The 14,682-nt window shown below is 38.5% G+C and overlaps 2 protein-coding genes across 4 annotated transcripts in view; one reads left to right on the top strand and one right to left on the bottom strand.

Annotated features, from left to right (window-relative positions):
- The first annotated feature begins 18 nt into the window (after positions 1–18).
- LOC121324464 (sorting nexin-11-like) lies at positions 19–6,635 on the top strand. Of its 2 annotated transcripts, none has more exons than XM_041266386.1 (7): positions 19–125; positions 2,007–2,057; positions 3,059–3,148; positions 3,804–3,904; positions 4,730–4,828; positions 5,742–5,972; positions 6,542–6,635. In XM_041266386.1, exons 1-7 carry the CDS (start codon positions 90–92, stop codon positions 6,630–6,632), a joined length of 699 nt encoding a protein of 232 aa, XP_041122320.1. In that variant the 5' UTR covers positions 19–89; the 3' UTR covers positions 6,633–6,635. The 2 variants fall into 2 exon arrangements, with proteins under 2 accessions (XP_041122320.1, XP_041122319.1); XM_041266385.1 differs by having other exon boundaries at positions 1,986–2,057.
- Positions 6,636–9,113: 2,478 nt separating this feature from the next.
- skap1 (src kinase associated phosphoprotein 1) overlaps positions 9,114–14,682 on the bottom strand; it is a 152,661-nt gene continuing 147,092 nt past the window's right edge. For both annotated transcript variants that reach the window (XM_041266383.1, XM_041266384.1), the window contains exons 12-13: positions 10,417–10,534; positions 9,114–9,201 (exon numbers count right to left, since the gene is read on the bottom strand). In XM_041266383.1, coding sequence (XP_041122317.1) covers positions 10,442–10,534 — 93 coding nt within the window. In that variant the 3' untranslated portion in view covers positions 9,114–9,201; positions 10,417–10,441. The remainder of the gene's footprint in view (positions 9,202–10,416; positions 10,535–14,682) is intronic.

The raw sequence follows: 14,682 nt of genomic DNA, 5'->3' as shown, positions 1-14,682 counted from the left end.
ATGGGAGCGTCAGAAGTAACTCAGGCTGGGTGTCAATATGCTGCGTTACATTGTAACTAAAAGCGATTCAACTCCATCACCGCAGCTTCATGAAGACATATATTTTACCAAAAAGTCATTATAATGTACGTGTGGTAATTTCAAAACGACGCGATAATACCAATGCTAAATAATAGCTCCTTCTGAATTTGTTACTTCAATCGACAATATGTTATTATTTTAGTTTTTATTGGTGTATTATTCCATTGGTCATGTTCTGGGAGACCTTATTTATTTTTGTATTTTGTTGTATTTTTGTATTATTATTATTATTATTATTATTATTATTATTATTATTATTATTATTATTATTATTATTATTTAGTACTTGTATAATTGGGCTGTACGTTGGCTGTCCTGCGTGTTTGAAAATAGACTTTGGACTTCGGTCAATGTCCAGGATATTAAAATTACATCGGGGAACTCAGACATTAAAGGGAATTAAAGCTGCCAAAACGCGTTTCTTTTTTATTTAGATTTTACGCAGATGTTACTATCAGTAGGATTTTTACTGGCGCTGCTGTTTCCGCTGGTGCCAGTAGCTGCACAAAACAAATTCTTAATATAAAAACGCATTTCACTTTTTCAAAAAGTCAATAAAATGTCAGCGTTTCTCCATCTTCTGCCCTGGCAGCTGTTGACACAATCACAGTGTACTGCAATATAGACCAGGGTAATGCGTTACATATTATCATTATTATTATTATTATTATTATTATTATTATTATTATTATTATTAGTATTAGTATTATATAAGATCTAACCTTAACCCTGGAGTGAGTTATTGTGATTATAATAAATAACTAACTTGCATGAAACTGGGGTTCCCGTGTTGTGCGGGTGTTGATACCTCACATCTCTGCACTGACGAGCGTTTTTATTCGATCAAGTTGTTACCGCCCTTCTCTCGCTTCAGTTTATTAAAACATGTGCTAGTGCGTTTTTACGTCATGTCTCATGCGTAAATACAGGCAGTTGCTTTTAAAGGGAGATGCAGCTTTCTTGTGCCTAACTCCTGAAAAAACAGCTGTCAAATGTTTTTATTTTTATTTTTTGTATTCGTAACCATTTAGTCAGTCTGGAGCCCTGCATCATTTGTATAATAATAATAATAATAATAATAATAATAATAATAATAATAATAATAATAATAATAATAATTTTTTAGTAAGATTTAAATTTCTAATGGGGGGTTCAGGGCAAAAATGACTGGAGTTGAATTGAACGTTACATCAGCAGTATTAAAACACAACGAAAAAGGGAAGCAGTAAAGAGTTCTTTCTTCTGCCGGAATCTTACAAACATCTTTTTTTTTTGCTAAGTATGACAGAGAATGATATCAAAGGAAAGCTTGTCATGTCACGTGTGTCATGGGGTGAACAGGGCGTGCATTGTACAAGAACGTGGAAGTAAAAACAATCAATTTTTTAAAAATAGTGCTGTGTTGACATGACATAAAAAGAGGGAGATTTTCTGTGGGGGGGTAGGTTAGTATGAATTGTAAATGCTGAAGCAGGGGTCTCCAACCCTGGTCCTGGAGAGCCCCATTCCTGGAGGGGCGCATTTTTCAGATTTCGTTCCACCCCGAGCACTCAATCACTTAATCGGTCAAATTGTTTGATTACTTTGACAAATCGAACACTTCTCACAGGTAGTGTACCTTGAATCAAGTGCATTTTTAAAATCATCAACTGTAAAAGACCTTCAAAAATATTACACATGTTCAATTGAACAAATAATTAGATCAATTGTGTTACTTGAAAGCGCTGTTGAAATGAAATCCAGAAGACCCAGCAGGTCACCAGGACCAGGATTGGAGACTCCTGTGCCTAAGCGTAGGGGACATTCGTCCACACTCGCGTTGCGCAATTAAGTCCCTCTGTAAGCCTGCAGCCAGCCTGTGGTTCTCATGCGGTTACACTCGGCTGTCTGGTTTTGTTTTGTAGACGATGTCTCTTTGTCTTCAGCTCTATCAGGGTTGCAGCAGGATGATAAGAAACCAGGAACAGAAGCAAGAGGTAAACAAACACAGAAACCCTTCCATTTTCCATTGTTAAACTTTTAAACAGGGCTTTCTTGTTTAAATGTAGACAAAGAGAAGGAGAGGAGATACCTTTTGTCGGACGAACCGAAGAGTACTTCAATCCCAAGCGTTCAGGACGTCAAGCTCTCCTCTTCAGGTGAAAGTAGAAAAGAGAGATTTCACCTGAAGAGGAGACCGCTGAGGTCTTGAAAGCTTGTGACCAATTCTTGTTTAGTTCGTCTAGTAAAAGGTATCAGCTCTCCTTCTCTGTGTCTGTCTGATACGGCTGCCATGTCATCTATCAACGAGTATTTACATTTTTAAGTTTTAATAGCCACCTCACCAACAGAGCAGCAGATAAACTTCTTGGACAGCCTTAATACTATTTAAGGTTAAATTCCTCTAGCTTTAATAATGACACAATGGGACTGACTTGATGATCTGTTAGTCGTAGTAGTAGTACAGGGATTGAAATTGGACTCCTGTTGCATAGCAGTTTCACCCATTCCAGGTTTTACTGCAAGCTTGGTTAGCCCCAGTGTATAGGTAACAAGCTCAGGTGTGTGTCTTATTAAACATTTAGTAAATCCAGGAGTGGACCACACTGCTATGCAATGGGAGTGTCCATTCCTGTAGAAGTTAGTATAATTCTAATTGTGACTGTGATCATTATTCATCGATGGGAGGACTTCTCTTGCCTCTGATCGCTCTGCTTTTCAGTGATACATTTTTGCTCAGAAGAGTCCTAGTGTTTTGGCATGTTTTAACATGCATTTGTCAAGGGAAAGTGTGTTTTGAAAACAAACAGCAGAGGTATTTCTATTTCAATCTGTTAATGTGCTTGTGATGTCATTTACTACATAGTTAATGATGTAACAATCTACTGTTCCTTTCTATTAAAACCTTCAGGCATCATGGCATTGAGTTTATGTATCAATTTATATATTATATTGTATTGTATTGTCTTTAATTATAATTGTTGTATTGTCTTCTCAGGATGAATTTATTGCAGTCAGAGTACAAGACCCCAGAGTCCAAAATGAGGAGTCCTGGTACTCGTATGTAGATTTTAAACTATTCCTTCATGTAAGTATACTTGAAATTGCTTGAACAGTTTTGTAATTATGTGATTATTGGATTCAATTTAATGAGTGTCACTTGCCTGTAATCAGCAGGCAGGTATATAGCAAGAATCAAATGTTTGTACTGGGCAGTCTAGGTGAAGGCAAGCGGCTGTCGTGTTGTGTTGGTTACTGGTAAACGGTAACCACTCCATGTAGAAGTTGGGTTTTGTTTTATTTATGGTTGTTTTGGGACTGAAGTGCATAACTGCGCTAAACTTCAATTTCTGTGTCGGGGCCTGTCAAATCCTTCACTATCTATCTATCTATGTGTGTGTGTGTGTGTGTGTGTGTGTGTATGTATACACATGTACACACACACACACACACACACACACACATATATACAATGTGTGTGTTTATCCTAGGAAAAGTTTGTGTCAGGCTTTAACCCTTTGTTGCCTGGCTGGAGTCAGTTTTAGCAGCCTGAGCAGCTCAGCCTTGCTCCACACTTCTCTCGGCAGAAGCTGCGTGTGATGACACATCTCTTATCAGGAAGAGGGAGGCTCTGTACGCCACGTATGAACTAATCCCTCACCACTGGGCACTGTTTGGGGTTCTGTCACAAGAAATGGGTGGTGTCTGCGTGTTAATTTTTTGCTTTGCTTGAATCTCTCTAGTCGAACAGCAAGGCTTTCACTGCAAAGACCTCGTGCGTGCGCCGGAGATACAGCGAGTTCATCTGGCTGAAGAAGCAGCTGCAGAAGAACTCTGGCTTAGTGTAAGCAAACTTCTGAGATGAGTGTTCACTGCAGTACAGGGTTTGTGTCCTTCCGGCAGTGGCAATTTGTAGGTCAGGGATGGAAATCAGACTCCTATTGCATAGCAATTTGATTCACTACTGGCTTTATGAGCTTAAGACACCTGAGCTTGTTCCCTATACACACTGGAAAAAAAAACTGGAATGGATGGCACTGCTATGCAATAGGAGTCTTAGTTCCATCCCTATATGGGTATAATTGTTGCATTTGTGCATGTAGAGCAGGGGTTCCCAATCCTGGTCCTATAGTTTGTAATGGGCTGTATACAGTTATGACAGTCATCCTTATTTTATTAATATATTATTTAAGGAGAAAATAGGAAAAAAATGTTACAGAACTAATTGAGAAACTCAGTATAATAAACTCTTAACAGAGTATTGTTTTTAAAAAATATATATATATATATATATATATATATATATATATATATATATATATATTTTTTTTTTCATAATTTCAAATAAATAATACAGTAATAATAATTTTTTAATAATAATAAAAATAATAATAATAATAATAATAATGACTTTAGATAATGTTAAATGAAAATAATAGGTCTTAATATCAAAGCCTGCTTTCTCCAAAGAGTGCATGCAATTTTATCAAGTTATAAAACTAGGACACGAACACCCAGCAGGTATTTACTTTACAGCAATTTGAACAGGTTGTGTTTTTTCATTCATTTTTTTTAGCTTGAAAGAATGAATTGCAGTAAAAGGCTTTGTAAATCAGCCCCAATGATTAACCGTCCTGCTCCCTGTTCCTGCTTTCCCTCTTATATACAGGCCAGTCCCAGAGCTTCCACCCAAAACCCCCTTTTTCAGTGTCAGCAACGAGGACTTCATAGAGAAGAGACGGGAAGGACTCCAGCAGTTTCTAGAGAAGTATGTTTCATTCTGTGTGTTTGTGTCCCTGTGTGTGTTTCTCTGTAGGGGTGTAATGATACACTATTGTCACGCTATGATACGTATCACGATATACAGGTCACGCTACGATATGAGTCGCGATACATGCGATGGTCCTGGTGGGCTGCTTGTGGGACAGTTGTGTACAATAAGATCAAATAGTAATTTTAGTGATGGATCTTTTTCTTAAATGGAAAAAAATGCAGAGTCTGTAAAACTGTAAAACATACATATTTCTTCATTCAAGAACCATCTGGTGAACTACCATGACCTTGTGTTCTGCTTTTGGTCTTGCAAACGATGTATAGCTCTCATAACTATTACACTTATAAAGCATGTAAAGAAAGTATGATGATTTGATACACTGTGAATCGTTGTACCCCCTAGTGTGTGTGTGTGTGTGTCTGTGTCCCTGCTTTTAAAATCAATTCCCAATTCCATCAAAGGACATTTTAAAGAAATAATAATTGTTGTGGTTGTTCAACTGCTTTCAATTGCAGACAATTTAATTTAACAGACAGTGACTTCAATTTGAGTCATTTGTTGCCACTGTGAGAAGCTCATTTGACCAGAATGCTGCCAATTGCAATGTTGGAATTGATTAAAAAGGAATGGGAACTGGGAATTTATTTTAAAAGGGAATTGGAATTGAAATACAGCAGTTCACCCCCGATCTTGATCCTTGTATCGTCTTACTGTTTTAACCCTTTCATACATGGTGACTCTTCTAGTCTTTATATGAGGGCATGTGGAAGCAAATGCATGATAGCCTCAATAAAGGATATGTGTCCAAAACTAGCTATTATCAATATTCCATGCATAAAAGCGTTACCAGTAGTAGAGTAGTATTCTGTGTAGAAAGTGTAACAGTGTGGCCTCCTTGCTTGTGCAGAGTGGTGAACAGGACCGTGTTCCTGTCGGACAGCCAGCTCCACCTGTTCCTGCAGACCCAGCTCTCTCCAGCGCAGATCGAGGCCTGTGTTCAGGGACACACCCCCTGCAGCGTCACCACCGCCATCCTCCGCTACGCCTCGTCCAATCAGGGCTGGGCTCAGGAAGAGGGCGGGGCCATGGACGAGGACCGCATGCACATCCTCCCCCTCTTTTACGAGTCACCTGACAGGTAGGTCAAGTGACTATCTCAAAGCTGTATCTCAAAGCTGTTTTACATGTTGGTTAAAACAGAACCAAAGTAGGCAGCATGAAGAAGTAGAAAACTGTAATAATAATAATGCTTGAATGAAAACAAGAAATGAGTAAGAATGATAGATAAATAAGCAAATGAAAATAGGCTGAAACAATTCTGTTTGGACTGCTTTGCCTTGCAGTCTTTTCAAGCCCATTAAAAAAAACTTAAATGGGACACTTCAAAAGAGCTGGATTGTGGAGCTTAATAAACCACATAGGGCTCAAGGGCCATGTGTCGCACAGCCATGCTTTAGATCACAAATAAATGCCATAAGGGGGGGCATTCATAACTATATATCATAACTGGATAACGAGCAGTGGGATTAATTCTGTTACATGATGACTAATAGTGGGGCAAATGTGCAATTACTATTATTATTATAATTACAATTACTATTATTATTTTAATCACAATTACTATTATTATTTTAATCACAATTCCATGGAAATGGCTTGTGCCACAGATTAAACTATCCAGTATCTTTCTCTCGCCCTCTTTCTCAGCCCCGCCCCTCTCCTCCAGCCCAGCGAATGCGAAAGCAGCTCTGAGATCAGCCTGGTGGAGAGCGACGGCCAATCGGAATGCAGGGACTGAACTTTTAGTCGGGGCAAGATTCCAGACACTATTGTAAATACACACTAAGATAAAAAGTTCAAGCATTGTAAAAAAAAAAAAAAAACATAGAAGAAAAAAAAGGTTAAACAAGATTTCTTTCAGCGTATTTGCTTACAGTCCGGTACTGCTGGATATTGAGTTGCATTATACCTGTTGTTTAAGCTGGTAAATCATATACGCACAATTCGGGGTCAAACAACTGCATTGCAAGTCTCACCTTTTTAATGCGTTCCCTTGTAAATCTATTGGAGAGCGGCTGTCAGTGACTACCTGCCTCGTTGCGGTCCACTCTGAGCTCCCTGGGTGCCTGGCTGCTGAGGATCAGGAGAAAAGGCACAGGTGCTCCCCAGGACTGAGTTTGAGAAGCCCTGGGCTATACTGACTTTCAGATACAACCGGGGGTAATTCAGAAACTGGCATTATCGATAACAATTCTGCTACCACAGCGCCCCTTACAGATGTATTTTGGTATATGCAAATAAACCCCAGTCTATTAAATTTCAAATAAAATACAAATGTGCTTATAACTAAAAAATAAATAAATCTCTGTAGAATATAATAAAGCAAGTGCCATTAAAATTTAAGATGTAATGTACAGTGCTTTCTTTTTAACACAATATGTTTGGTAAAAGATGATAAACTCTGAAAAAAAAGTAACCAAACGAAGTGTTATGCGTGTTTCTTTAAAAAGACAAACACTCTGACTATATTCCACTTCGGTCACGATATATTTTTATTTATTTATTTATTTATTTATTAGAAATTTTAAAATAAGTTTGTGCGTGAACTCTAGGGAGTCCGATAATTTGCCTTACCGTAACTTTGGAAAAAACAAAACAACAACATGCATGCATTGTAAAATAGAGAGAACCTTTAGACAGTACAGTTATACACGCAGTGACCGGGGGGGGTATGAGAATCAAACCTGTCCTTGGTACAATACAGCATACAGAAGCAATACGAATACACCTCAGTTGCAGACGGTTTATGACCAATTTATTAAGATTGAATTAAATGAAAACTATATTACCTGCCGGACACGTCGAAGCCAAATCCGACTCGCTGAGGCGACAGACAGACTGTGCGTCGGAAAGAAACAGGAAGAGCAAACAAAACAACGTGTTTAATTTCTAATTCTACAGGAGCACCAACTCGGGTATTTGAACTTTTTTCCTTTTGGTGGGGGGAAAAAAAAAAAAAAAAAAAAAAGGTAACATTCTGGACAGTATGCTGAGCTGGTAGAGCACGCCTGCCCCCTTGTGGCCAATCATATACAAAATATTTATTTTTTAATCTTTAATGTCAAAAATACTTGATGTTGTTATTAGTAATATACTACTAATACTACTACTGTTAATACATTGACTAGTAACGTAAACAAAATAGATTATCGTCCTATATTTGACATATATAAAATATACACACACATCAATTTAAGATGTACCACCAAGAATGTCACATGCCAATATACAAACATAATACAATGCACAATGGTACAATGTACAGTTATGTAATCTGATATCAATGGCAAACAACCAAATTGCAGTGTTCTTAATTCTTAATTTCACAGAGTGGTTCCTCCTTTTACCACCAGGGGGCAGGAGGTATCGCCTGCTGCAATTGATTCTATTGGCAGTTAATCTTATTTTTGTGCTACAGAGACACAAACTTTGGTATTAAAAAAAAGTTTAATATCAACACAGTATGTCATTTACAAATAAGTTGATTCTTTACACTTTAAGTTGTTCTACTTATTAAAACCAGACTACATCACATGTTGACCTTCCTAAATCAATGCAAAGTGAAATGTGAATTAGATTTTTTTGGTAAAAATACAACAAACACTCGCTTCATCTTTCATTTCTGAAGTAACAGCACATCTGGGTTTTTTCCTCTGTAATCTTTATTTTAATGTATTTTATTTTCGAATGAATGTTTGTACTGTACACTGGTACCACAACATGTATTCAGATCAGTACTAGCATGGTATTGTACACATTACCGGTCTGACGCATATTCACCAAGTTCATTCATGACAGCTATATATATATATAATTTGCATCTGAGTGTATATTGTACAACTCATTAATTTAAAACCTTTGGCCACTCCCTTATTCCTGTTCATATAAGTTAAAACAATATGTATCCACCCCTAGCAGTTCAGAATATATGTTTGTGTGGCAGAATCATGAATCTAATGGGCATTCTTTGCTGTTTATATAATCCATTGTTTTTGACCAGTATTTTACACAAAGATCAGGTTTGTCAATGCTACCCTATCCTATTTGTTACTTATTTCTGTAGAATCTAATGACACAATGCATGGACATACATTTTCATAAAACAATAAAATATTTTCTTCGCCCAAAAAAATAAAAAAATAAAATGTAATCTTTTTTTTTTTACGTGACAGAATATAAAATCTGCAGTAAGTTTTCTCAGTTTGTCATTTCAGTTTCAGTATTTTTTGTCATTTCTTTTTCAGTATCCCTCCCAGATCTTTCTCCTCATACTGCATGGCTTCTCATACAGCATATCTACAGCATAGCTGTAAGAAAAAAAAAGGGAAACATTTAAATACAAGTTTAAGTCTGAAACTACAGTGTCTCCTCAAGACAGTTTAGACTGCACTTGTAGATCTCTTGATTTGCCCCCCCTGCTCTGCACTGGACTCTCCTGACCTCAGCACCACGTTACTGGCTCCTCAGCCAATGTATTATTGCACTACTGTGTCACTGTAGATATAACTTGTTGTGATCCTAATTTGTTGCATCCTATTTCATATTGTATTGTATTAGTATTAATGCACTTAGTGTAAACTACACTGTATTTAAATATGAAGCTTGGATTGTAACGCTGTGCTGCCCTGGAACACCTGTGTGGGTCGCCTTGGATAAAGGCGTCCGCCAAATAATTTTATTATAAATATATTATAATATTAATTAAATAATAATAATAATAATAATAATAATAATAATAATATTACACTGGCTGTCTATATGAAGTCTGTAAACACATTTTACTCTTAAAGGTAAATGTAGCCACATTTTTTGTAATCGCTCTTACTTGAAATTATTCTTATCCATTTATCCTACTTGTGCTCAAAATGGAATTTACGCGTATAGAAAATATTTTTTAATAGACGTTAACTACTCTTAGTCAAACTCGCTCTTACATGTAATTATTTACTGGATTCTTTATTTTGCTCTTATTTAAATTTGACTTTATTTTCTACTGATTTTACTGTACTTTAATTTGATATTCTGTAATGTGATATTTTGTAACAATTGTAAGTCGCCCTGGATAAGGGTGTCTGCTAATTAATAAATAAATAAATAATATGCAAAAAAAAAAAAAAAAAAAAAAAAAATCATTGGTTACATGTTTTAAATAGGCTTTAACTTCCAGTTGTGTCTGTAAGTGAGTCGTCCTCTTTCCTGTACTGTGCGAGGCTGCCTCCTGGAGTGTCATAGTTTGAACATTCTGCAATGAGCAGAGACTGATGATAATCTCCCTGCACACCAATCACGCTACCTTTCACTGACGTGATGCTGCCATTTGAATCTATTTAGCTTGTATCACACTGAAATGACATCAGACTGTGTAGCAAGCGCAATGTCTTATTTGATTGTTGAAAGTAACTGAATAATAAAAGGTGGTTGAAACCCTATATCTGAAAGTATCTACCCCAGCAATGCGATGGCCCTGCCCAGCCCGCCCTGCCCTGCCAGCCCTGCGGTGTGTAGAGATCACAGGGCTGTACCTGCAGTGAATCTGTGTGTTGGAGCTCACAGGATGTACGCTGTTGCCAGGAAGTCCTTCGGTACGATTCCGATGCTGCCGTTGAGCTCTCCGACCCACCAGCCGTGGATGTTGTACTCCTGCAAGGAAGCCATCGTCAGAATGTGTGTCAGGGGAGGAACGGTGCACTCGCGGGGCTACCTCCATTCGTGGGGCTACCTCCATTCGCGGGGCTACTTCCACTCGCGGGGCTACCTCCACTCGCGGGGCTACCTCCACTCGCGGGGCTACCTCCACTCGCGGGGCTACCTCCACTCGCGGGGCTACCTCCACTCGCGGGGCTACCTCCACTCGCGGGGCTACCTCCACTCGCGGGGCTACCTCCACTCGCGGGGCTACCTCCACTCGCGGGGCTACCTCCACTCGAGGGGCCCGCCTCCATTCGCGGGGCTACCTCCATTCCTCCATTCGCGGGGCTACCTCCACTCGAGGGGCCCGCCTCCATTCGCGGGGCTACCTCCACTCGGGGGGCTACCTCCACTCGAGGGGCCCGCCTCGCGGGGCTACCTCCATTCGCGGGCGAGGACTCGCGGGGCCCGCCTCGCGCCCCAGATTGGAGCGTGAGCTCCCCGGAGGCCCGGTAAGCAGCGCCCGTGGAGTGAGCCCCCGATGGAGGTGAGCCACGGGGGCGCAGGTAGCGCCCGATCCGACGCCGTCCACGCGCCCACCCCGACCCCCTGGACCGGACAAGCGACCTGATGAGGTAGCTCCCCGGGGGGGAGGGGACCCAGGCCCCCCCCGTTGCCATTCGCGGGGCTACCTCCACTCGAGGGGCCCGCCTCCACTCGCTCTGCTTTGGCATTTTAAGCCTTCAACTGGATTCAATCCAAAAATATGGCGGCGCTATACAACCCGCTGTTCTATGGCGCTACTCAATATGTACATACAGCTTCTAAATAAAACAAGCCGATTTTTAAAGGTAAATAAGGAAATAACGTTTCAAAAGCCTTGGCCCGGACACTTCTACACCATAGAGTTCACAAATAAGTTAATTCATTTTTATTTAGTGATATGCTTTTTTTGCGTTAAATAAAAAATCTAAAAAAAACCCAACAAATTGATAAAAGTTCCTCTCTTACATAAATCTGAAAACAATGTTACAGTATAATATATAAATGAAAAAAGTAAATGATAAACAATTGTATTTATATATATATATATATATATATATATATATATATATATATATATATATATATATAATTGTGTGTGTATACAAATAATTTATAAATATATAAAAAAAAAAATCATAAATACTTTATATGCAAATGTTTTCTAAAATAACAGCCCCTCTTACAGCAATATAAGGAATTAATAAACTGCCTATAATTTCATGTCCAGCAATCCTATCTGCTAAATAATCTATTGACCATTATATTTGATGAAAGGCAATAGCTCCTGACAGTCAGATCACGAGGAAGCTCTGGGGAGCCAGGCTAATTAACACAATGTTTTACACTTTCCAGTGCCGGTTAACTTATTATTAAAAGTGTGCTTTATAAATCAATTACCGCTGGAATATATTAAAATAGAGGCACTGCTATTGGAACTGTCTACAGCACACCCGGGGCAACGTGTAGTAAAGCACAGTAAAATGACAGGTAAAGTAAAGGCAGTTTTGGCCATTGACAGGTAAGTATGGTGAAGCACTGAAAGGTTTAGAAAGCAGATCTTATTTTTCAGCCTCGAAATATATTTCTTTCTTAAATAAGATACATATTTACAGTTTTACTGAGTTCTTAAAAGCACTAAATATTTTTGAGTTGCTGTAAAGTACTGTGCACACTTTTCAATTCTGCTCAGCAGTAGAAAGTAACAACCAAACAAATAAACAAACCAAAACAACCAATCAAAATCCCTTCCTGGGGAATTCTGCATTTTAATAATGCCGGCAGAACTACACCGAGATCCTCGGAGACTGCTTTCACAATACCTCCGCTCATTAAAGACATATTTCTTAATTTCATAAAAGGCTTTCTCATAAAAAACTTTTTTCATAAAAGTTTAGCTATTTTATTTCATATCATGTACCCAAAGAAACTACAAAATTATATCGCAAAAGTCTACTTGAAGCCATGTCAGCAGTACAGTATTTCATGTTAGCTTTTGTAATGTCACGTTTTTTCAATTTTTGTCGGTTTTTCATTAAGTGTATGGAAAACTACAAAGCGGAGTGTAATTCAATATGTTAACGTAACATTATGCAGCAGGGTTCACTCGACTTTATGAAGCAAAATGTGTCAATTCTACAGGGGGATGCAAAGCCTTTGGTCAGAGCTGTATATCCAAATGTTTTCTAAAATAACAGCCCCTCTTACAGCAGTATAAGGGATTAATAAACAGCCTATAATTTCATGTCCACCAATCCTATCTGCTAAGCAATCTATTGTCTTTGACCATTCTATTCTGTATATATATATATATATGATAAGACAATGCTACTGGGTTCTCTAAAGCCCCGGCGGGGGAATCAGACTCAACGAAACAATATCTTTCACCGAATCAGAAACACGCAAGTTTAAACTGAAGGACACAGATGTTTCGCCTGTTAATTTATTCACCGAAACACTGAGACAAAACTGCACTCTGTTATAATAAAGCATTAACAGCGCATCTATACAGGTGTTAGAACGAATGTTATTAACTGCATCAGACAGCGATAAATTGTTTATTATTGCTTTATAACAAGTCATTAAAGGGGTATGGTAATAAATTGTTCTTTTTATGGTGTATAACCAGTACCCAGTGTGACCAACTTTTGTCTACCAAGGTTGAGTCCCGCTGTTTGTTTGCATCGCAAGGTCGTGCAAGAATGACCTGAATACTTTTCAGTATCACTCCTTCCACGATCATTGTGGAATGGAAGTTGTATTTGTATTTAGAAACTAATATAAATGAATAAATTACAACATAAATGAACACATTTTGAGTTACACCACTTGCCACCTTTAATATATGTGTGTGTGTGTGTCTATACACACACACACACACACACACACACACATACACACACACACACACACACACACACACACACATATATATATATATATATATATATATATATATATATATATATATATATATAATATATATAACATAAAAAACACACAATTTTTTTTTTTTTTTTTTTTTTTATTTTTTTTTTTTTTTTTTTTTTTGAAAATAAGGCATTAAAAGACGCTGAAGGAGGAGCTGGTTGGAGTTCAAACCTTTTGGTGTCAGAATGAATTAAACCAGTACTAAAACTTCCTGCAATGCTATTTAAATCATCATTCCAGGGTGCCAAATTGCACCCTCTCCGAATCGTACAGATGTTCGTTAATTATGGTAATTCTTATTAAACTATTAAAAAATAAAGAAGGGAGCTAATTGAGCCGGGCAGTCGGCCAATGCATTGCTTTGTTACTTATCAGGCTGCTGCTGGTGCCGTGCTGTCTTCCTCTCTAGCTCTGGGGGGTATGCAGTAAACATCCCCTCTCTCGATGGGAGATGGGGGTGGGGAGACGGCAATCTGCTTTATGGGTGCAGAGAGAGTGCTGGGGGTGGGGGGGTTGGATGGTGGTTCAGCTGCTGCAACTTTTAGTCTTTAAAAAAAAAAAAAAAAAATTTAACTCTTGAAGGAAGTTCGGTTTTCTGAAACTACAGTAATGCTTGGCTTCAGTTCTTCTGCGTTTTATTTTTTTTACCGGAGAATTGTGATTGACTGTTCTGAAGTTGTGGATGATTTACCTTTTCCACTTGCACCCTTTCATGCATGAAATATTGTTTTGGCCAGATTTCACTGTACTGTTAGGGGATCAGTGGTGTTGATGCCGGTTCTGTAACACGCACTGGTAAGCAAGCTACACCTTTTCTGGCCGCCTTTCTTCCCGATAACTAGACCAACTTACACTGCGGAGCGAGAGGGCAAACAGCAAACACTCCGCAGTCAAATCGGACGCGACAGCAGGGTTACAATCCCCTCTTACCAAGTAAAGCAACGTTTTAGACCATCTGAATAAAATTAAATAAATAAACAGAAGAGAGGCTGCTTGCTCAGCCAATCAATCAGCTCCTGAGCTGGCGAGATCTATGGCTTTTTTGACGCGCATCCAGGAGAGGCCAATCCATCACTGAGTTATTTGGTTATGATTGCTTATTGCGGTTATTAGTGCTTCCCGAACATACATCACTGTTTATAAGCGGCAAGATATGTCCTCAACTCGTGATGCATGCCAGAGTGCGG

Source organism: Polyodon spathula, chromosome 12 (genome assembly GCF_017654505.1).
Source record: "Polyodon spathula isolate WHYD16114869_AA chromosome 12, ASM1765450v1, whole genome shotgun sequence".
Taxonomy (NCBI): Eukaryota; Metazoa; Chordata; class Actinopteri; order Acipenseriformes; family Polyodontidae; genus Polyodon; species Polyodon spathula.
Note: the sequence above shows the minus strand (reverse complement) of the source record. Positions and strands in the feature narration are given on the sequence as shown.